Raw genomic sequence first — 20,797 nt, 5'->3', positions numbered from 1 at the left:
TGTCTTTCTTATCTCCACGGTAACTGGTCCCATTTCCCCCCTCAGGCCGTGGCGAACCCAGACATCGCTGCCCGGAGGAAGATCAAGAAACACACCAAGATGGAGGCTAAGAAGAGGAAGATGGACTTCTCCAGAAAGCCCTCCAAGGCCAAGAAGCTCAAGCTGAGGGGGAAGTCTGCGAGGGACCTGGCCATTTTACAGTGACCTCCACCACGCCACCTGCTGCCTGGAGCACCACATCACATCACAGACTCTTAACGGCAGCGATGATGGATCGGCTTTACGTGGCGGTCGCTCCCCGAGTCCAGATTAGCCAGCAATCCCTACACACACTGGAACAGCACCACTGAGCTGAGATTTTCATTGAGGAGGCCATCGCCAGCTTTGTATTGTATTGTCATAAGAAGGCCTCAGGGGATCAGCTAGCAACAATGTGCTGTGTAGGCGGCGACATCGGGCAGATTTTCCTGTTTGAGGTTGTGTGTTTGTGTAAAGGTGAGACGAACTGAACCATGGGTTAATCAATGGGTTAACATTGTCATAATCTGTATGTAAAATGCTAGTAGCTGTTCGCCAACCTGTCTTGGTCCCTTTCCTAAAAATTACTTCCTGTGTGAGAAGACTACAACGCCTTCTGACACATGTCAAATGTTTGCTCGCCAACACTCAATAGCAAATAGACTGATATGGTTTCCATGGCGAAGAGACAAATGAATGCTTGTTTCATTTTTTAAAAACAGATTGAGAATCCTATTAAGAGCCTTGAATAAGTGGATGATCTTTGCTGCACTGTCATGATTAGGAATGTGTGTGTGTGTGTGAACGTGGGGATTGTTGTAGGGTGTGTGCCATTGAATGCACAGCCAGTTTTATTTTTTAACTAATATACAGAAACGATAACCTGCAAAGTATTGTGTGTGTGTGTGTTTATCCATAACTCACTGAAGGTCGCGTAATAATCTTATCGTGAGAGAGAGACACAGAGGGAGATGAAGCCGAACAAGCCAAGTCAACACCATTGCTTTATTATGGAGAGGACACAACCCCAATCATACTGATGCAACAACGGAGCATTCTCTCATATAAATATGCCATTACAAATCCATCGCATACAAATGACAATTACTCTTAAATATGCAAGTTCTAAAATACCAAAAGTTAGCTACCAAAGCAGCCACATCCATTTCTATAGGAGTCCAAAAAAACAAAACAGAAACAGGCAAAAATAAAGATTGTATAACAAACAGAAAAAAAAAATAAACCAATTTCATCAGTTTAGTTACAAAAGATGTAGTGGAATCAAAACGGAGAGGGGTTTGGGACTGTTTATTGATCAGATGAAAAAGAATCGGCACAAGAGAAGAAACAAAGCCGAGAGAGACAAATCAGCGTGAGAGAGTAACACATCTACAGCAGCAGGGTCAGAGTCACCGCAAGTCCATCCATCGCTAGCCCCTCGAGTCTCACTCTCGGGCGGCTGGGCGAGGGGCGGGCACAGCATGGCAGCTGGACGAGGGGGATAGGAGAGGACAGCCTGCCTTGGGTCGCACGGCCTGCCTCGGGTCGCACGGCCTCCCGCTCTGTCCTACAGTGTTATGATCAAACGTTTAACTCGTCAGAGGCTGGTCCCAGTGCCGCGGATTTAGGGGGGTGGGTTGGGTCAGACTGCCAGATTTACTGGATGCTTGGATCCTGATGCCCCAAACAAACACACACTCACACTCCAAGGCCACTCCTGTGTGGTGTGTGTGTAAATGGGGGGATGGGAGGGGAGGGGAGGGGAGGGGGGAGGCTGCCATTTTTAATCGTAGTTTGGCTCTTGATGCCACACACACACACACACACACACAAAGGCCACTCCAGTGTGTGAGGGGGGGGCAGGCAAGATTAGAGGGAGTGGCCTTCAAACAATGAGGCAAGAGCACAGTCAGTCACTGGTCTAGAGGACAGCCAATCAGGAGTCTTTCTGCTGGAGAGCAAAGGTCAGGAGTATTTACAGGTGGGGACAGGTGGGTCTGTGTGCCTACTGCCGACTCTTCAGAGCCTCAACCAGCCTGCGGAGAAACGACAAAGAAAGAGCAGACCGAGTCAACACAGCACCCCCGCACACATAAAACAGTGTCAACACAGCACCCCCGCACACATAAAACAGTGTCAACACAGCACCCCCGCACACATAAAACAGTGTCAACACAGCACCCCAGCACACATAAAACAGTGTCAACACAGCACCCCCGCACACATAAAACAGTGTCAACAGACATCAATTACACACACACACGTCATATCCATTTCCTAGTTACGACAATCATTAACATTATAAAAGATAAAAATACAACACAACCTTCCTCCTCAACTAATGAGCTCTTACTAGTGATAGAACTCATTGGGCCAGGACTTCTACACTATAAAAATACAAATTTAGGCACTTTCTTTTTAATTCCAACATAAAAGGACGTTTATATCAGTGACTAAATCTTATTTTAACTCTAGCCAGTGCAGTGGGTACCCAGTCTCTGCAGAGACACTGAAGCTAAGCAGGTGGGGGCTTGGTTAGTACTCGGATGGGAGACCTCCTCGGAACACTTAAGTGGCTGCTGGAAGTGGTGTTGGGTGACCAGTAGGGGACAGTCTTTCCTCTGGTCATAACAACCCCAATGCCCCAGTGCAGTGATGGGCACACTGCACTGTCTAATTTGCCCCCCATGACTCACACTGTGAGAGGGGGGGGGAACCCAGAGTGTTGTCAGAGATGCCATCTCTCAGACGAGACATTAAAATGGGTAATGAATCCCCCCCATAGTGGGTCGTGCTATACAGTAGTACCATCATCCTCCAGAGATATCGGCTCCCGCACACAGTTGCAGTGCTGGAGATGCATCCCGTTCACTTTTACATGGGCTTACATCATCCGTTGCCGAATTGTGGGTTGCGTCGCGTTGAGAAGTTCAGCTGTTGCTGCACTGACGGACGGCACCAAATTACAGTTATTACGTTTTGTTTTTTTTTTCTTCTTCTCATTTGCATAGGTACCGTCGGGAACACCCACTGACATACGTTGACGGAACACAAGTGTGTGTATGAGCCGTAAGGGAGTGGGTAGTTGTCTATGAGGAGCCTCATCCAGGCTCGTGGCCTTTGGTAGATATGTAAAGTGAATGGGATTTAGCGACAGGGAGTCTGGGTTGATGTTTGGAACCCCGTGGAGCTGTAGATGTTTACGAGGAGCCTCACCATTCCATGGCTTCGTCCAGGCCAGTGCCTTTGGTGGCGGACGTCTTGAAGATCTGCCACTTCCTGTCCTTGAGGCAGGGGAGGCCGAGCGAGTTGGCCACCTCGGTGGGCGTCATGGCCTGCTCCATGTCCTGCTTGTTGGCGAAGACCACCAGGATGGCCTTCTTCAGCTCCTCCTCCTAAACCACAGACACACACACACAGCAATCAGAGTCAGTTCATTCCAACAACCCTGTCCTAGGCTCCTATCCAACATTAACTGATTTGGTGGTGGTATTCTAAGGGATTGGGGCTTCCAAATGGCACACCAGAAGGTTGTGAGTTCGATCCCTGGGGCAGCCAACATTGTGCCCCCGAGCACTAAACCCGAGGGGACCGTCCCTGTCACTGGTTCTCTAAAAATTATTAATAAGACCACCTGCTCAATGACGAATGATTTGCATAATTGCTGCTGTAACCATGTATTATATGTAACTGGAGAGAGTGACTAAGTCCCGCTCCCCATTCATTTCAATGGCCCATGCTAGGCTAGCTACTTCAGCCAAAAAAGTTTGAAATTGACCGCAGCCATCTTTATGAAAATGGCGTGTCATGGGTGTTCTGTTTCCAGCACCTGCTGGAATTAGCCAATTAGATGCCACGTTACAGACGGAGACAACGTAAGGTACAACGGTATACTATGTCGTTGATGAAGATTGGACATTCCCTCAGAGGAAAAGAAGTTGTTCGGGAACGCACTTCACCTCGTTGTAGGCGCAAAATTATTTCATTGGTTGGGATAACATCTTGGGAATGGTGGTAGAAGTTTGCTCTGTCTGTCTCTGCTGCTGCTTCAACATCTCAAAGCAGATTATTATTAGTAGCACAATGGTGCCCCTCTACGCCAACCAGTTATTTTCCTCTCAATGGCCGACAGTAATGTAGGGCTTTCATTACCATAGGGGATTCTCTTCCTGCCTCTAGACTTATTCTAATTATAAAGAGCTCTGTGCACTAGCTTACTTGAAGTCGGCAAACCAGTTTCCTGTTCGTTGACATCGCTTAACAAGCACCTGAAGAGGAATGCTGTACCAACTGTGCCAAAACGTGTGCTCACCGAAAATCCTTCTCTCCTTATATTGTGCAGCCACTGCACGTAGGCTGGCGTTCATAGGAATGAGGTGGAAGCTAAAATTGCTTTTATAACAAATTGAAGCCGAGCAGAGGCACAGCAGTGCTCCTTAGAGCCGCCCACGGACATTAAGCGCACATTGCATTTCTTACGTTGTGGTACAACTAAAGCACTCATCTTCAGGTGCTTGTTGACAGCCAACAAACAGGAAACTGGTTTGCTGACTTCAAGTAAGCTAGTAGACAGAGCCTATAGGCTACGTGCAGGAAAAGCTCTCTGTGCTCGTTTGTTTCCGGTGGAGCCAGGTGTGTTTGAACCTGCCGCTATTGTTAATGTAATTACACGGACCCGGTTGTGTGTTGCACTAGGGAATCAGCACGTTATGATCAAGAAGGATTCATGCGGTTTTTAAAATTGCAAACGAGATATTGGGGTGGTTCAAATATCTCAAATATAACACATTTCTGATTACAATTTACAAATACAACTCTGTGCTAAATATTAGAGAAGACCTCCTATAGTAAATAAGTTTACGTTGTATGCTAATGAAGCTATTTACAATGAATTACTGGTAATATGCATCGGATCACTGCACAGTAATCTAGAAACTGAATCGCCACTACGAAAATTGAAGCTGCAAAGTTCAGTACAAAACATGTCCCTGCCAAAACCTTTGGCCATGAATGTAGGTTTCATAGCAGAAGGGTCGGTAGGTTTTATGAGTCTGTCCAGTCTGAAGACCCTCATGGGTCGAAACGTTGCGATATTAAAAAGGTTGCCTAGGAGCTTCTACAACAGTGTCCATGTCTCCATCCTTCTTTTAACTGCCGACACTTTAGACCTGGCACCTGTTACGATCTACCTTGGATGTGCGTTCCTTTCCCTTTGGAACTGCGTAGGAGTCTGTCTTACCTCCAGCATGGCCACCAGCTCCGACTTGGAGATGCCCATGCGGTCTCGGTCGCTGCTGTCCACCACATAGATGACCGCGTCCGTGTTCGAGTAGTAGCACCGCCAGTACGGCCTGAGGAGCAAGCGAAGCAACCAGACAGACCAATCAGAGCAGAGCAACCACACAGACCAGTGCAATTAGTTCTGCACCCCGCCAGTCTCAAATGACATAATGATTATAACTCCAGAGGACTCCAATGGAACCCACTCATCACAGCCTATAATAAGCCTTAGACAATGCACTGTCTACTTAACAATGGGTCAGTTAAACCAGAGACTTTCTAATGTGGAGACACAGCACTCAAAAAATACTCCATAGAAATGCATGGGGCTAGTTTGTCACGCCAATATGGCCGTTGTCTACACATATCCCACCCCTTTCCTCGGCAAAACGCCGACATGTGAATACATTGAGCCAATCATGTGGTGTGATGTGAATACATTGAGCCAATCATATGGTGTGTTGTGAAGACATCGTGCCAATCATGTGTTGTGATCTCGCCGCTGGAGCAAGATTGGTGTCGTGAAGCCTTGCGCACGCGCAGTTCGACCCAAAGACTGTGCACAATGAGTGCCCATAAAACGTTGGTATATGGCCGCCGAGTGGAGGGACTTGCCTAAAAGGACTTTGGTTAAACTGAATGTGCATCTCTCACTACAGGACGTTTCCATGGAACTTGTAACATGGTTACACACACACGTAAGTATATTACATGTAAATTCTTATTAAATACCTACTTATCCTATACTAACAAAAGTATACTTTTAAAAATATATACACCACAAGATGGTCAGAGCTTTCAATGAATAGCTTTGCATTATATAAATAGTACCTGATGAGCAGGATTTGTATTTGTTTAGTATAATCCGACATCCTCACCTGATACTGGTCTGGCCACCAAGATCCCAAACCTGGAACTTCAGATTCTTGTATGTCACGGTCTCCACATTGAAACCAATGGCTGTGTAGGTAGGGATACGCAATTAGCGACCAAGTACAACTTTAAAACAGTAACATAACTTGTAAATGAGATTGACACAAAGACTTCAAAGTTCAACTCGAATGGTACTGACTTGGGATGGTTGTGACGACCTCCCCAACTTGTAAGCGGTAGAGAATGGTCGTTTTGCCGGCCCCATCCAGTCCGAGAATCAGGATCCGCATCTCCCGGGTGCCGAAAAGGCCGGAGAAAAGACTTGAGAAAAAGCCACCTACCGCAGAAAAGAGCTCGTTACATTACTCATTCATTAGTCCGGTTTTCGTGCTTTGATGTTGCTGCTATTCACTTTGACGCAAAACCAATCTGACAAATCTGTGACATGTAACGTTATTACACTTTCGCCTAGAAATGCACACACTAGCTGTAAACATGCATCAGTGCCCACACAGAGAACGACAACTAACGTTAACCGACAGACAACATTGATTCCTCCAAACAAAGGAAGGGAATAAGGAACGATCAACATCCTTGTTGTATTTAGAAAAAATTGAGCTCAAATGGACCGAAATGGTTAAGCTAGCGCTGATGTTAGCATAACTCTTTCTAGCTAGCGATGGAAAAGATCTGTCCATTATCTTGAAGTCAGTTCTCTAACAATGATGCTTTTGGTGTATCAGTATGCCCACATGTTTATACAATATTTGCCAGTCTGAATCTATCAATCACCATTTAGTACCTAAACATTCAGGCATGTAAGTTAAATAGCCAGCTAGCTGTTAGCTAGAAAGCTATGGGGTTGGTTTTACTAACTGACAAACTATCCAAACTCTCTGGAGGAACCAGCAAGTTAAACAATGTTAACGTTGCTAGTTTGACTCGCAATTTGTATGAAACTGTTTTGCTTACCCATTTTGATGAGGTCCTTGCTACTTCTACGTTAAATGTTGTTAAACTGGGCGAGTACGACAGCAGCAATACTGACGGACCACACGCTTCCGTGCTGGGAGTCCGAAATGACGTGTCGCTCTGCCAACTGGCAACATTAACGTGGCTTTTCCAGTCAGCACATTCGACAACACCAACCCCCAAACCAGTTTTGAGCAGCCGAGGCGAAACCTTTGCGATATAGGTTGAATACATGAATAGGATAATAACAATTTATATCCAATTATTTGTTGCATTGTATCATACAATATTTTTGTAAAACATTCGTTCTATTGGTAGCCTACCTGAAGAGATTTCAACCTAATATCAAACATACATAGGTATACGATTTTAATCACAAAATACACAGAATGAAATAAAGATTAGATTGGAAAAAATTGAGAAGGGCTATGATTGGATTAGTCTGTATGGCATCCATGACATCATCCAGACTCAAAAACTGCAGCAGGATCTGCGAATATTGTGATGGCACTTTATATTTTTTCTAAATGTGTAAATATGATACTTTCCTGCTGGACCATTATTTACCTTTTTGCCAACCAGATCATTCAATTCCAAATCATGTCCAAAACTTTATATGTCAGTTTTGCATTAGTGCAAATAAACGTGTATTCGATATTGAGAAACTAACCAAACCATCAAAATAAATCTTTGTCTAACCAACTGCTAGTCTGGAGTGGGCATTGGGGCACCTAAAAGGTGTATTAGGAATGTATTTAACAGACCAAAACAGAAACAACTACATAAATACATTTATTTTTGCATTTAAATATTTACTGTACATATGTCTTGAGCAAGGGTTTTCAAAACTGCAACTCTATGGACCCCAAACACACTGCTTTCAATCAAAGTAGTCCTCGATATCTATGTTTGGGTCAAGCAGATCTTCTCCGTAGGCGGACAGGTCCATCTGGTTCAGGATGAGGTTCTCGAAGGTCTCCTCCAGGTTCGTCTCCCCGATGAGCACAGCGCCCATCATCCTGCCGTTGCTAAGCACCACCTTGATGTACTCGTGTCCTTTAGTGCAGCGCAGCAGCAGCTCGTGGTTCTGACCCAAGCCCTGAGCGTTGAACTTACCCAGCAGAACCACCTGGGGGCGCCAAACACACACACACTAATCAGGAAACAAAAGCACTAAGGCCTAGCCTAGAAATCTAGACGCACCCTAGCGGCAGCAAATTACATTTGCTTCCAGGGCTAGTCTAGCAACTTGTGAGCTTGAAAAATTAAACTTCTATCAGGCCAATCAAATCGTGTATTGAGTCGTTAGGCGGGCTTAACATAATGATTGATGGCAGAGTTGCAACGGTTTGGCTTGAATTCCCTGCTACTTGAAAACAAAGAAGATGGATGTTGCTGTTGGCATACAGTGTGAAACGAGTTAAGCTTGTTTTAAGTTGGCAAAAGCTTGAACTAGCCAACTAGCTCCGCTGGTGGGAAAACGCATCGGACTCATGAGTTGTAACGCTGTGCTATTGCGTGCAGAGGGAATTTGAAAGACAACCGATTATCCCGGTGTTGCACCAAATCCTGTGACCTGTCGAAATTTGTGACTCTAGAGGGCGCTCTATGAATTTAATGAGTTGGACTAACACATTGACAAAGCACCTACGCAAATAACGTAAGATCATGGTCCAAACATGAACGGTCTATTAAAGAAACGAACTAGGCTACTTTACTGACATTCAAACGCACAGTAGGTATAAACGTAATATAGGCTAGTCTAATAGTTCATCAACAAACAACCTACCGGTTAAAACGGAAGGTCACAATTTTCCAAAAGTAGTCTACAGTAGCCCATAGGCGAAATGATTGCGAGAAAATCACTCCAAATATCTCTCACCACCCCAGTAAACAGACGGACTCACTCAACATGCAGTAGGCTATGCTACTTCATTCAGATCGGTCACATAGCCTATTTAAATGGTTAAGACAGTGCTCCACCTTGTCACACCTCGTTGTAAAAGTCATTGGGATGGCATCTTTCATTTCACTGGGGTTTGGTATTACAATACATATGTAGCCTAGTAAATAACAAAAACAAACACAATTTGTTGACATGTGTGGTTGAGCGCTTGAAACTGTCATTTATTTTATGAATGTATTTCAAGGTTGTTTTGTGGGTAGAACTACAACATATGCTGTGTGGTCGTGCAATGTCATTCTTCCAAAAAATTTTTTGGTTGTTTTGAATGAAAATGCATAGGCCTACTTCCATAGAAATGGTATGTTTACGATAAATATTCTGTTGTTATTGTGAAAATTGCAGCTATTCATTAACCTTATTTTAGCCAACAGCTTTCAGATATCAAGTTTGTTGTCATCTGTATTGTGATTTTTGTATGTAATAATAAAGTACTAAAACAAAACATCGGTCACTATTTTTTATAGACTGTCAAATTATGTTTCCCCACTGGAACTCTGCAGAAATAGGCTCATATACACACAAAACCATCTCAGGTGACTTCTCTTACTCTCCCATGTTTAACCAAACATCTTCCATCACTCCTGTGAACTTCAGCAGGACAGGTCACACATTTTGATAGGCATATAGGCTACTGTCAAATTATGTTTCCCCACTGGAACTCTGCAGAAATTGACTCATATGCACACAAAACCATCTCAGGTGACTTCTCTGAATGTCCCATGTTTAGCAGCTTCCATCACTCCTGTGAACAGGTGGCCTATTGCATGGCGTGCATGACAAAATATGACAGTAGGCAATACGCCTATCAAAATATGTGACCTGTCCTGCTGAAGTTCACTGGATTGATGGAAGCTGTTTGGTTAAACATGGGACATTCAGAGAATTCACCTGAGATGGTTTTGTGTGCGTATGAGTCCATTTCTGCAGAAGTTCCAGTGGGGAAACATAATTTGACAGTACGCTATCAAAATAGTGGCGTAGAAATTCTTAGGCTAGCCGACATAAAAAATCACCACACAGATGATAACAAACTTCATTTAAGCTGCAAAACAAGGCCCTCCCCCGATTTATGTTTATAAGTAGCCTATGGCATTTTCCCAATAACAACAGCAGATTTATCGTAAACACAATTTATATTATTTTTATTACAACAAAAAAAATGACATTGCACGAGCACACAGGACTCCATATTTTGTAGTTGTACCCAGAAACACCTTGAGTTGACACATTCTGAAAATAAATGACCGTTTCAAGCGCTTAACCACAAAAGCACTATGTGTCTTCACCATTTATAAAATAGGCTGACCGATCTTGCTGACGTAGCCTAGCCTACTGCGTGTTGAGTGAGTCTATCTGTTTAGGCAATGCGAGCTACTTTCTCGCTATCATTTTCCGTTTTAACCGGTAGGTTGTTTGTTGATGAACTACAGACTATATAGCGTTTACTGTGCGTTTGCATTTCAGTAAATGCATCTGCATTGAAGTTTCAGTATAGTAGAGGATTTATTTGCCCGGTCCATATTTTAGACCGCTATGATCTTACGTTATTTGCGTAAGTGCTTTGTCAATGTGTCAGTCCAACTCATTAAATTCATAGAGCGCCCTCTAGAGTCACAAATTTCGACAGGTCACAGGATTTGGTGCAACACCGGCCTTCGGACAGAGCACTGCCAACGGTGAGTCCCCAGACCTACATTTTAATGTGGGTCTGGCTCTTCAGGCTACTTCTCCACGCTTTATTCAGTGCGACTGACGGATGGACAGCTAAAACGGCTATCGCCAGGCCAGGTGTCACAAGTAGAATTTGACAATAAAATGGAGCTCATTCTAATTAGGGCATCCACAGGCCTACTGCACAGTATGTAACTGATAACCCAGTAAAGCAACAGTGGGCCTAATACCTGCATTATTTGTTCAGTCATTAATACATCTCTGAATTATTTATTTGTAATTTTTAATATTCACTATGGTGACATACCCCCCTAATCAATGTTTAGAAAGTGTACCGGAGTACCCCACCGCACACACCGATTTCCCCTCCCCTGGGTTTAGCGTTTCCATTTATAGCGATTATATAGAGGCTTCAGCCTTCTAACGACTCCCCTGTCTCAGTTGCACATTAACCCTTTGCAGACGGCCCATTCTAATTTCGGTACCCCAGTGCCGATGACGTTCAGTCTAATAACTCCGCCATACCCCAACCAATTTTATCACTGAAAACTTCCTCAAAAACGTCACATCATAGGCTTTCTGGCGATATGATTGGTTAAGGGATTTGTGGCGCGAATTTCTTTTACTACGTGAAGGAAAAATCAAGAGTTGACGTCTCCCTCCACTAGAGGAAAAACAGCAGGAAGTACTATGCATCGTTGATCTTGACGTGAGAGATGAAAGGAGAAACTACTGGATCATCTGAGGTAAAAAAAATGTTTTTATGTTATTATTACTTGTTATCCATGTTATTACTTCAAAATCGTTTTTAAAAGTTATTTTTGCTGGTAATTACACCTTGTATGCATGGCCGTAACATAATGCGTGTGTGTGTTCACTTCAGCTGATGACAGCTGGTATTTTAGCACACAGTAATCTTTAGTAAACTCATCATTTTCAGTCATTTTTGGGGGGCTACTATATGTCAACCAAGATTACAGACCTACTAAGACTGAAACTTTAACGATTTGTTCTATTTTGAACGATGTTGCTTGCTTGTCATCTGATAGAAAACTAGCTAAGTTAGGTAACGTTAGCATCAGGAGAGGCTGCAACATGTCCTTGACGCGTAGTCGCGATAAAGTTCACTCCCGTGCTTCATGACTGCCAACTTTATGTCAAGTAGACCTAATGGGTATTTTATTGTCAAATAAACCTTTCATTCCTTCGTAATATGTATAGCACAATTTACAGTTGTTTGTAGCCAAGATAGAAACATCTGACATGAATGACAACGTTAATGTTACGTTACCGACGTGAAGACTGTGTTGATCACCGATGGTGTAACGTAAGGATTTTATTCATTGACTGCTGTTTTCATGAATACATGACTGAAGATTTGTTATAAATGTGTTTTAGTATTGTTTAGCTTTTAGGCTGTAAGGTTAGCTGCTACGATTATGAGGTTTTTGGGTGGCTAACTATGATGGGAGCTCATACACCCAAGCCTACTCGTCAACACATTATTTTCTAAGGGGGTGTTTTGTCTTTACGCAACTGCAGTAGCCTATGCACGGTGTGTATGTGTATGCATATGCTGTTTAGATGTTTTCTGTCATATCTCCTGACTCATGTTAATAAATCAATTTTTACTTGTAAGCTGGTATGCTATGTATGGTTTAGCCAAGGCAATAACACTTACTGTAGTGAGCTCTGAGACTAATGTTACCTCTCCAAGCAATATTGGAGTCCTCCAGTGACAATAATACTTTTAGTGAAAAGAGTCATGGTTGGTGGTGATTAAGATTATGTGGAAGTAATGTAAAATAAAACTAAACAACCTATTCACTATCAGACCTGTGATTTGTTATTTTAGATGGAGGGAGAGAAGTACGTGCAACTGGGGTGAAAGCAGCCGACTGCTGATGGCCAATATGACCCCAAGGACCCACGATGGCATGGACATGGGACATGGATGGGTAGCTTCTGGATGAAGAAGAAGACAATTATGTGCTACAGGAGGAGATAATCTTCCATCATCCTGAGCTGGGTGAGCATGTTTGTGTGTGTGTGTGTCGTCCATCTGGGCAAGCACATTTCTGGTTGTGATAAGAGTGTTGCTTATAACAATAATGAGAGGGACTATAGTGATAATAGTTTGGTTAGATTTGTAATTCAATTTCTATATTTCTTATCTGACAATTTCTTTATTTTGAGTTTGGTCAAGTCCCATGTCAGGTAGAAAGCATACACTTTGCCTATCCTTCCAACACAGACAGAGACACCAACTCCAATAGCATTTACACCCCATTGTCTGCTAGGCTTAGATGGACACACACACGCATGCACACACACACACACACACACACACACACACAACCATGCCACAGCTGTGACAATGCACACACCACGGATCTGGTGTGAATGTATGTTAGTGTATCACCTTATGTGTGGGGCAAATGATATGGATAATTATATATTGTATCGAATTATATGCTGTATGGTTGTTAAATGTATTGAATTTCTTCTAACGTTTTAATTGTTTATATATATATGTGTGTGAATGTTAGTATGAATTGATGTTTTGTTCACCATGTAAGATTTGTTGATCTTTGTTATACTGTTGTCTTGTCATTCTTGTAGTTCTAATAGTTACTGCATGTTTGTAAACATATGTTTATGTTATTTACCTGAAGTTGTTGTTCCTGGTTATTTAATCACATTGTTTAAGACTTTTCTAAATAAAATGATTTATTTCCCCTTTCGTAAACCTAACACGTGTGCCAGTGTCTCTATATTCTTGTTTTCATAGTAGAATGAAGCACACGGAGAAGCAGTTACAATCAGCTAGTCTGTCTTTCAGCCTTTATCTGTCCTCCCCACAATTGATTTAGCCTCTTCAGAGTACAGTAAGACATCCCATATTGAGCTTGTTTTGATGGTAAAACAGCTTATTTTTTTACATGACCATTATATCTGTATTTTTAGGTCAGATGCCAAACCGGGAAATGAAAACATTCTACTCTTTAAAAATTCTACTTGTTACTGTTATGAGTAAATTAATCATAATTTCTGAACCAAAGGTGATAAATTGATTCTGTTTTTTTTCACTGAGGAGAACACAACACTGGCTATCCTTTGCACACTATATCTACAACAGACATTAGGTGAAAAGAAAGATTCATCTTGACAAATTGATATTTTCACGTTTTTTGATGTTGAATTTTGAAGGTTTTGTTTAAAAACAATGTGTGTTACCCTCAAACTTATTAACTATGATATGTACCATTTTAAAGGGCTAGTTCTCCTGATTACAATGGTGGGTATATCTTATCTCTGTCATGTAGCATGGCCACACAATAAGCCTTTTTGTCTCACAAGGGCATCAAGTATGAAAAAACGGAATGTTTCGTGCCGTCTGCAAAGGTCTAATAAATTTATCATCATTTATCATCAACTTTTGAACAAAAGGTGACACATTGATTCTGTTTTTATCACTGAGTAGAGGACAAAATTGTGAATCTCCCATACACTCTATGTTTTTCTCTATCTACAATAGAAATTGGGAGAAAAATTAGATTAATCTTGACAAACTGATATTTTCGTGTTTTTTGGGGTTGAATTTCAAAGATATTTTTTAAAAATTATGTATGTTCTCCTCAAACTTATTAATTATATTTTATACCATTTGAAAGGGCTATTTCTCCTGATTAGAGTGGTGGGTATATTGTATCTTTGTCATGTAGCATAATCATACAATAAGCCTTTTTGTGCCATAAGGCCATCGAGTATGAAAAAATGGAATGTTCGGCACAGTCTGCAAAGGGTTAAAAGGCCAGCAATGTCTCATCATAGTCGGCCAGCAGCCTAGAATGATGCTGATGGAGGCCGCTGCTCTTCCTCTTACCTTGTAGTTGAAGAACTTGGTGATGTGGGAGAAGAGTTCGAAGCAGAAGTCCAGCTCGATGGGCTCGTCCAGAACCTCCGCAGCTATGCACCGGCCCACATACCAGCCCATCTGCCGAGCCTGGGTCCACAGACGCATCTGACCAGAACACGCACGCACGCACATACACATAATAAAAAACAATACCCAATAAAAACAATGCAATATTTTCAAAACATCATTTGAAAACCTGGGCCTATATTCACAAAGAATCTTAAGTCTAAATGTAGCTGCAGTTACGTCTCGACCAACTATGGTCATACAGATCCATACTTAACGGTGCAAAGATACTGTCATTCTGTAGCATATTCCATCACAATTCCATCACCTTCACAGTGATCATGCAGCCTGTCATCTTTATTTATTTATCTCCCTCTAGTCCTTCACAGTGATCATGCACCCGGTCATCTTTATTTATTTATCTCTCTCTCTGGTCCTTCACAGTGATCATGTACCCGGTCATCTTTATTTATTTATTTATTTATCTCTGGTCCTTCACAGTGCTCATGTACCCTGTCATCTTTATTTATTTATTTATCTCTAGTCCTTCACACAGCCCGTTATCTTTATTTATTTATTTATTTATCTCTAGTCCTTCACAGTGCTCATGCACCCTGTCATCTTTATTTATCCTTCACAGTGCTCATGCAGGGCATGGCTTCTCACCAGCACTGACCCCTCACTCCTCAGACCATCGCTGACGTCACTACTAGCTTGTGCATGAGAAATGACGTAAACCATAACTTAACCTTAGTTAACTAACTAACTAATCTTAGTAGTTGTCATTTTTCCTTACTAAGAGTTGATCTCAGCATCGTTGTGAATAGAGATAACTCTTTACTAAAAACTTTTAGTGTAATTTAGGAGTACACTTAGTGGTAAGATAAAAGCTTCGTGAATGCTTTTTGACACATATCTGTATGTGGCATCGTCCATCAGTCAGGTTTGTCCCTCACCTGTTGCCATAGATGGCTGGGCTCCCATCCTGCACTGCACACGTCACCCGCAGCAAACACGTCCGCCTCAGAGGTGCGCATGTGATCATCCACCAGCAGACCTCCATCAGCCCCCACCTTGAACTAAACACACAACAAAACAGACTTCCATCACCCTCAACTCCAACTAAACAAAACAAAACAGACCTCAAATCACCCCCACCTCAAAATAAACACACAACAAAACAGACCTCCATCACCTCCAACTCCAACCAAACACACAACATAACAGACCTCCGTCACCCCCACCTCAAAATAAACACAAAACCCAAACAACTATTGCAGACCTACGTAATATGGATATCACCTGGCAAGGATGGAAACATTACAGTGCTGCAACACTACAGCAAATGATTAGCATCACTTTGTTTTATAATTCTATTTTTAAAAACATTCCAGTCTATAGCAGCGGCCAATAGTAAGTCCAGTGTCATGAAGTTGCAGTTTATCCTTACACTGTTTCCATGGAGAAAGGGTTCCGTGTTGGGAACAACTCCTGTCGCGCTGACGATGAAGTCACAGCCGTAGGTTTGGCCATTGGTGAGCTGCACGTACACAGGCCATTTTCCCACATCAGGCCAGGGGGCTGGGACACAGAATAACACCAGATCATGGGTCTGTGTTTGTGGTTATGAAGTAGCATGCTAGCACACTCCAATGGTTATGAAGTAGCATGCTAGCACATTTTAATGGTTATGAAGTTGCATGCTAGCACATTCATTGTTTTTTTATATATATTATTGATTGAATGGACATTCTTGTTTATTACTGCTTTTTCCCTCATTTTCATTACTTATTTTATTAGGCTATTGATTGAATCGACATTGTTGTTTATTATTGCTATTCTCCTTATTATAGTTTGACCAACATTCTAATCTGTTCCCTGTTAAATATTTAATTATTATTTTGTTTTTGTATTTGAGTGTCGCTTTGGACAAAGACGTCTGCAAAATCCCATAACCATAACCATAACCATAATGGCTATGAAGTAGCATACTAGCACATTCTAATGGTTAAGGAGTAGCATGCTAGCACATTCTAATGGTTATGAAGTAGCATGCTAGCACATTCCAATGGTTATGAAGTAGCACGCTAGCACATTCAATGGTTATGAAGTAGCACACTAGCACATTCTAATGGTTATGAAGTAGCACACTAGCACATTCTAATGGTTATGAAGTAGCACACTAGCACATTCTAATGGTTATGAAGTAGCACACTAGCACATTCTAATGGTTATGAAGTAGCACGCTAGCACATGTGCGCGTGCGCGCGTGTGCGTGAGTGTGTGTCAGGGTCACCTGCATCAGAGCTCTGGGGGCCATCAGGAGGTGACTGCAGAATCTCCTGCTGGGTGCAGATCCTCCTGATCTCACACTGGTACTCCATAGTCACATTATGGGACCCCTACAGGACAAAACAGGGTATTACACATTAGTAGTGTGTGTGTGTGTGTGTGCACTGATGTACAAAAATGTGAATTATTATATTATTATTCTCTCTCTCACAGACACACACTCACACTCTCTCTCACACTCTCTCACACACACACCTTCTGTGCTCCTCTGAGGCTGATGCCCTCGTGCCAGTCTGGCCCCAGAGCGCTGCCCGTCTCTCCAGACGCCCCACTCACGCCAGCTGATGCCCCACCTGAACACACCGCATCCATATCAGTGTGTGCGTGCGTGTCTATGTGTGTGTGTGTGTGTGCGTGCTTTAAATGTACAGACACTTTTATCTAAGATCACGTACAGCAATAGAATAACATTTAAGCTACAGTGCAGATAAAAAATTAGGAATTATCACTGCTTAGTGCATACATGCAAAATGCTTCCATATCAGAGTGTGTGTGTGTGTGCGGGGTGTGACTGTGTATGTGTAGCACGTGTGTGTGTGTGTGTGTGTGTTTTTGTAGTACATGTGTGTGTATGTGCTAAACACAGAGCATCCACATCAGTGGTTTAAATGCTTGTGTGTGTGTGTGTGTGTGTCTACCTGTCGCTGCTTCAGTAGTGTACCGCGCTCTCTTGCAGGGAGTGGACCGCTCTGGTTTATCTTGGGCCAGTGCTGGGATGAGAAACTGGGCGGCCCCTGCGTCAAAAAAGGTGTTCCCAATGGCCTTGTCCTTCACCGCCCAGATCACCTCGCAGCCCTCCACCTCATAGCTGCTCACAGAGGACACACACAATATGATGTACTGAGAGGACAAAATGACACTTCACATATGCATACACACATAAGAAAATCCCAGTCAAAGTACAGCAGTACATTAAATTACCACAAGAGGGCAGCATTTGATAGCAAGTACAGCATGGAGGACCCTACTACACCAACACAAATACACACCCGCACAACACTTCCACACACACTTTCACACCACTCACTGACATTGACACGTCAAACACACTTACACCAGCTCGAGAGCTATGCCTCCGTTTCCCACCACCACAATCCGTCTCGCTGTTGACAAGCGTTTCTGGAACTCCTAAAGAGAGCAACAGTATTACAGACACACATTATAAAACAAAGTTGAATACCTTGGGGTCTTCTCATTCTAAGGGAGAGCGTGTACTATTCTGAGAGAGAGTGTGTGTACTATTCTGAGGGAGAGTGTGTGTACTATTCTGAGGGAGAGTGTGTGTACTATTCTGAGGGAGAGTGTGTACTATTCTGAGAGTGTGTGTACTATTCTGAGGGAGAGTGTGCACTATTCTGAGAGAGTGTGTATACTATTTGATCGGACTGACTGTGTCAGGGTCCCTGGGATTATTTAAATTAGGGCTGAGCGATTTGGGGAAAATATCGGATTTTTCTGAACAGATATTGCCATTGTGATTTGACTTGAACTCAAGCCAAGCTTCAGTTCAAGACTCACCATATAAAACGTTTAAAAGATGTAATGAAGCATTATCCATTAAGATAAAACTGTGTACTATTCTGAGGGTGAGTGTGTACTATTATATAACGTATATAAAACGTTTACAAAACATGTAATGAAGCATTATCCGTTAAGATAAAAATGAAGTAACTGCTTTATCTAGTAATCTGAGGATGACAATGAAAATATACAAAATGGGATTAGTTAACAGCATGCAGAGCAGAGAATAAATGAGCAAAACCCTCAAATCTTGTTTTCACTTTCTCGGTATGAGAAATCTATAGCCTACAGACTGATGGGGGAATTTGATAAAAATGGGCTGCAGCAAAACGAAATGTCATGAAAGTGCTCAATATTCTGAATGCAGGCAGGTGTATGCTGTATATGGCTATTGTCCGGGTGATGCATGAGGAATGGCGTTGTGGAACACCTGGGGATTACCTGGGCGCTGTCCGTGTCTCGTATGCCCAGCACGTGAGGGTTATTCTGGGTGAGGAGTTTGGGTTTAGCTCCACTGCACACACACAGCTTCTGGTAGTGGAGGATGCAACCATCTTCCGTGTGTAGTGTCTGAGAGAGAGTGAGAGAGAGACAGAGAAGAGTGAGAGGGAGAAAGAGAAATGGAGGGAGAGAGAGAGCTACTCAGGCATTCCCTTAAACAATTCATCTGCAACAACCACCAACAAATTGTGCCATTGTTGTCACACAGCATTAAACATTACAGTAAAATGGCACGTGTAGCCTACATTGGCATGTGTAGCCTACATTGTGCAGACACCTATTGTTGTTGTTGCGCGGAAACATACATGTTCTTTGGCTTGTAAGGATTTCACTGCAGACTGAATGACCTTCAGATTAGGATACTTCTCCTCTAGCACGGTGGATGGCTGTTCTTCAACATCAAAATCCTCCAAGATCTTAGACACCTAAACATGAAGGGGACATGGTCTGTTATTTAAACCAAGCTCACATACAACTGTCGTGGTATATTCTCTGAGACAAACAGTTTTAGCATGTCGTTTATTTTACAAATGTAGGGTAAAGCAGATAATTTCTAATAAGGGTCCGTAAACGGGCTCTGGGTAAAGTCATTTGAAAGTCTTGCCAACCTGTTTGAAATTCGTCACCGTCTTGACCAATGGCGCAGCTGTCAGAAGTACCACACTGTCCGACGTAAACTGTGACGCAAGCTGGAATATGAATAACATTAAAGGTTCACTTTTTAGGCTGTCCATAGCTTTAAAGATTATTGGATAGCCTACTGCTGGATTAGATGTTGAAAAGGCTAACGTTAGTATGAATAACGCTGCCAAGCATGAGCACTTCACTGCACTGCAGACAGAGAGAGCACGTTAATGCAAGTCTGTGACAGTCTGATTCAAATGCACTCTTTTACCTGTTCCGCGCAAGTAACTCCGGCAATTCCACCACCAACAACCACAAATCGGACGCGTTTTTCAGAGTTTACGCCACATGCCATCACTTCGTCTTCACAAATCGTTTTTTGCTGGGGTGACAGCACAGCGCAGCTATCGTAGAAGTTACAGAATTCGGTGAATCGGTGGTTATCCTTTTCTAGCTATAAGCCGCTACTTCACTCTAGTATGACTGGCAAGTGAGACCGTAGCCTAATGTCAAGAGGTTTCTTGAAGAAGTGACACAACAAAACCGAACAAAATAGGTGTATAATCGTTTCAAACGTGATAACAAGACAGCGTCACGTTGGACTTCCGTATACACGCATCAATTACACTTACGGTGGCTTGTAAGTGTCAAGCTAGCTACTCCTCCTTCTTCTTCTATAATGTTTAATGGCAGTTTGCATACTTCGTGTAATACCGCCATCTTCCGGGCTGAGGTGTGATCCAACGGGATGCTACTTATATCCAGTTTTTTAAATTAAATGAAAACTGTGTGCTAGATATACTTAATAAGTTTTCCATGGTTAGATCTTTTTTAACCACTACCTTCATTTGCAAACTCAATCACCTTCAACTAAACACTTCAAAGACCAAGGAGATGGTGGTAGATTTCCGAAGGTCTAAGCCCGCTCTGCTACCAGTCTCCATTGATGGGGTCAATGTGGAGGTGGTAAGCACCTACAAGTATCTGGGTCTCCATCTGGACAATAAACTGGACTGGTCAACCAACACTGATGTAGTCTACAAGAAAGGTCAGAGCAGGCTGTATTTCCTGAGGAGGCTGCGGTCCTTCAATGT

At 42.7% G+C, this 20,797-nt stretch overlaps 3 protein-coding genes across 3 annotated transcripts in view; 1 reads left to right on the top strand and 2 right to left on the bottom strand.

Annotated features, from left to right (window-relative positions):
* The window catches only part of utp20 (UTP20 small subunit processome component), a 55,794-nt gene extending 54,886 nt beyond the window's left edge, over positions 1 to 908 (top strand). The window contains exon 62 of the mRNA XM_048268243.1: positions 46 to 908. Coding sequence (XP_048124200.1) covers positions 46 to 204 — 159 coding nt within the window. The 3' untranslated portion in view covers positions 205 to 908. The remainder of the gene's footprint in view (positions 1 to 45) is intronic.
* Positions 909 to 1,004: 96 nt separating this feature from the next.
* arl1 (ADP-ribosylation factor-like 1) lies at positions 1,005 to 7,291 on the bottom strand. The gene is made up of 6 exons (XM_048268048.1): positions 7,144 to 7,291; positions 6,371 to 6,508; positions 6,177 to 6,258; positions 5,258 to 5,369; positions 3,235 to 3,413; positions 1,005 to 2,054 (listed from the first exon to the last, which is right to left on the bottom strand). Exons 1-6 carry the CDS (start codon positions 7,145 to 7,147, stop codon positions 2,024 to 2,026), a joined length of 546 nt encoding a protein of 181 aa, XP_048124005.1. The 5' UTR covers positions 7,148 to 7,291; the 3' UTR covers positions 1,005 to 2,023.
* A 631-nt stretch (positions 7,292 to 7,922) lies between these two features.
* pyroxd1 (pyridine nucleotide-disulphide oxidoreductase domain 1) lies at positions 7,923 to 20,341 on the bottom strand. Its single transcript, XM_048268047.1, has 12 exons — positions 19,975 to 20,341; positions 19,688 to 19,768; positions 19,385 to 19,504; positions 19,020 to 19,148; positions 18,112 to 18,185; positions 17,696 to 17,865; positions 17,253 to 17,350; positions 17,002 to 17,107; positions 16,156 to 16,286; positions 15,662 to 15,784; positions 14,667 to 14,804; positions 7,923 to 8,272 (listed from the first exon to the last, which is right to left on the bottom strand). The coding sequence occupies exons 1-12, from the start codon at positions 20,056 to 20,058 to the stop codon at positions 8,024 to 8,026; spliced, it is 1,503 nt and encodes a 500-aa protein (XP_048124004.1). The 5' UTR covers positions 20,059 to 20,341; the 3' UTR covers positions 7,923 to 8,023.
* Between the last annotated feature and the right edge of the window lie 456 nt (positions 20,342 to 20,797).

This window comes from Alosa alosa, chromosome 17 (assembly GCF_017589495.1).
Source record: "Alosa alosa isolate M-15738 ecotype Scorff River chromosome 17, AALO_Geno_1.1, whole genome shotgun sequence".
Taxonomy (NCBI): Eukaryota; Metazoa; Chordata; class Actinopteri; order Clupeiformes; family Clupeidae; genus Alosa; species Alosa alosa.
This window is presented reverse-complemented; position numbering and strand designations above follow the sequence as displayed.

Excerpts from the sequence above, each read along its gene's own strand:
- arl1 (XM_048268048.1), bottom strand. Across the intron at positions 3,414-5,257 it reads AGCTGGTGGCCATGCTGGAG|GAGGAGGAGCTGAAGAAGGC; the intron begins GTAAGACAGACT and ends TCTGTGGTTTAG. Across the intron at positions 2,055-3,234 it reads CTGGACGAAGCCATGGAATG|GCTGGTTGAGGCTCTGAAGA; the intron begins GTGAGGCTCCTC and ends GTTTCTCCGCAG.
- pyroxd1 (XM_048268047.1), bottom strand. The coding sequence starts at position 20,058 with ATGGCATGTGGCGTAAACTCTGAAAAACGCGTCCGATTTGTGGTTGTT. Across the intron at positions 17,108-17,252 it reads GCCTCAGAGGAGCACAGAAG|GGGTCCCATAATGTGACTAT; the intron begins GTGTGTGTGTGA and ends TTTGTCCTGTAG. Across the intron at positions 16,287-17,001 it reads CCCCCAGAGCTCTGATGCAG|CCCCCTGGCCTGATGTGGGA; the intron begins GTGACCCTGACA and ends TCTGTGTCCCAG.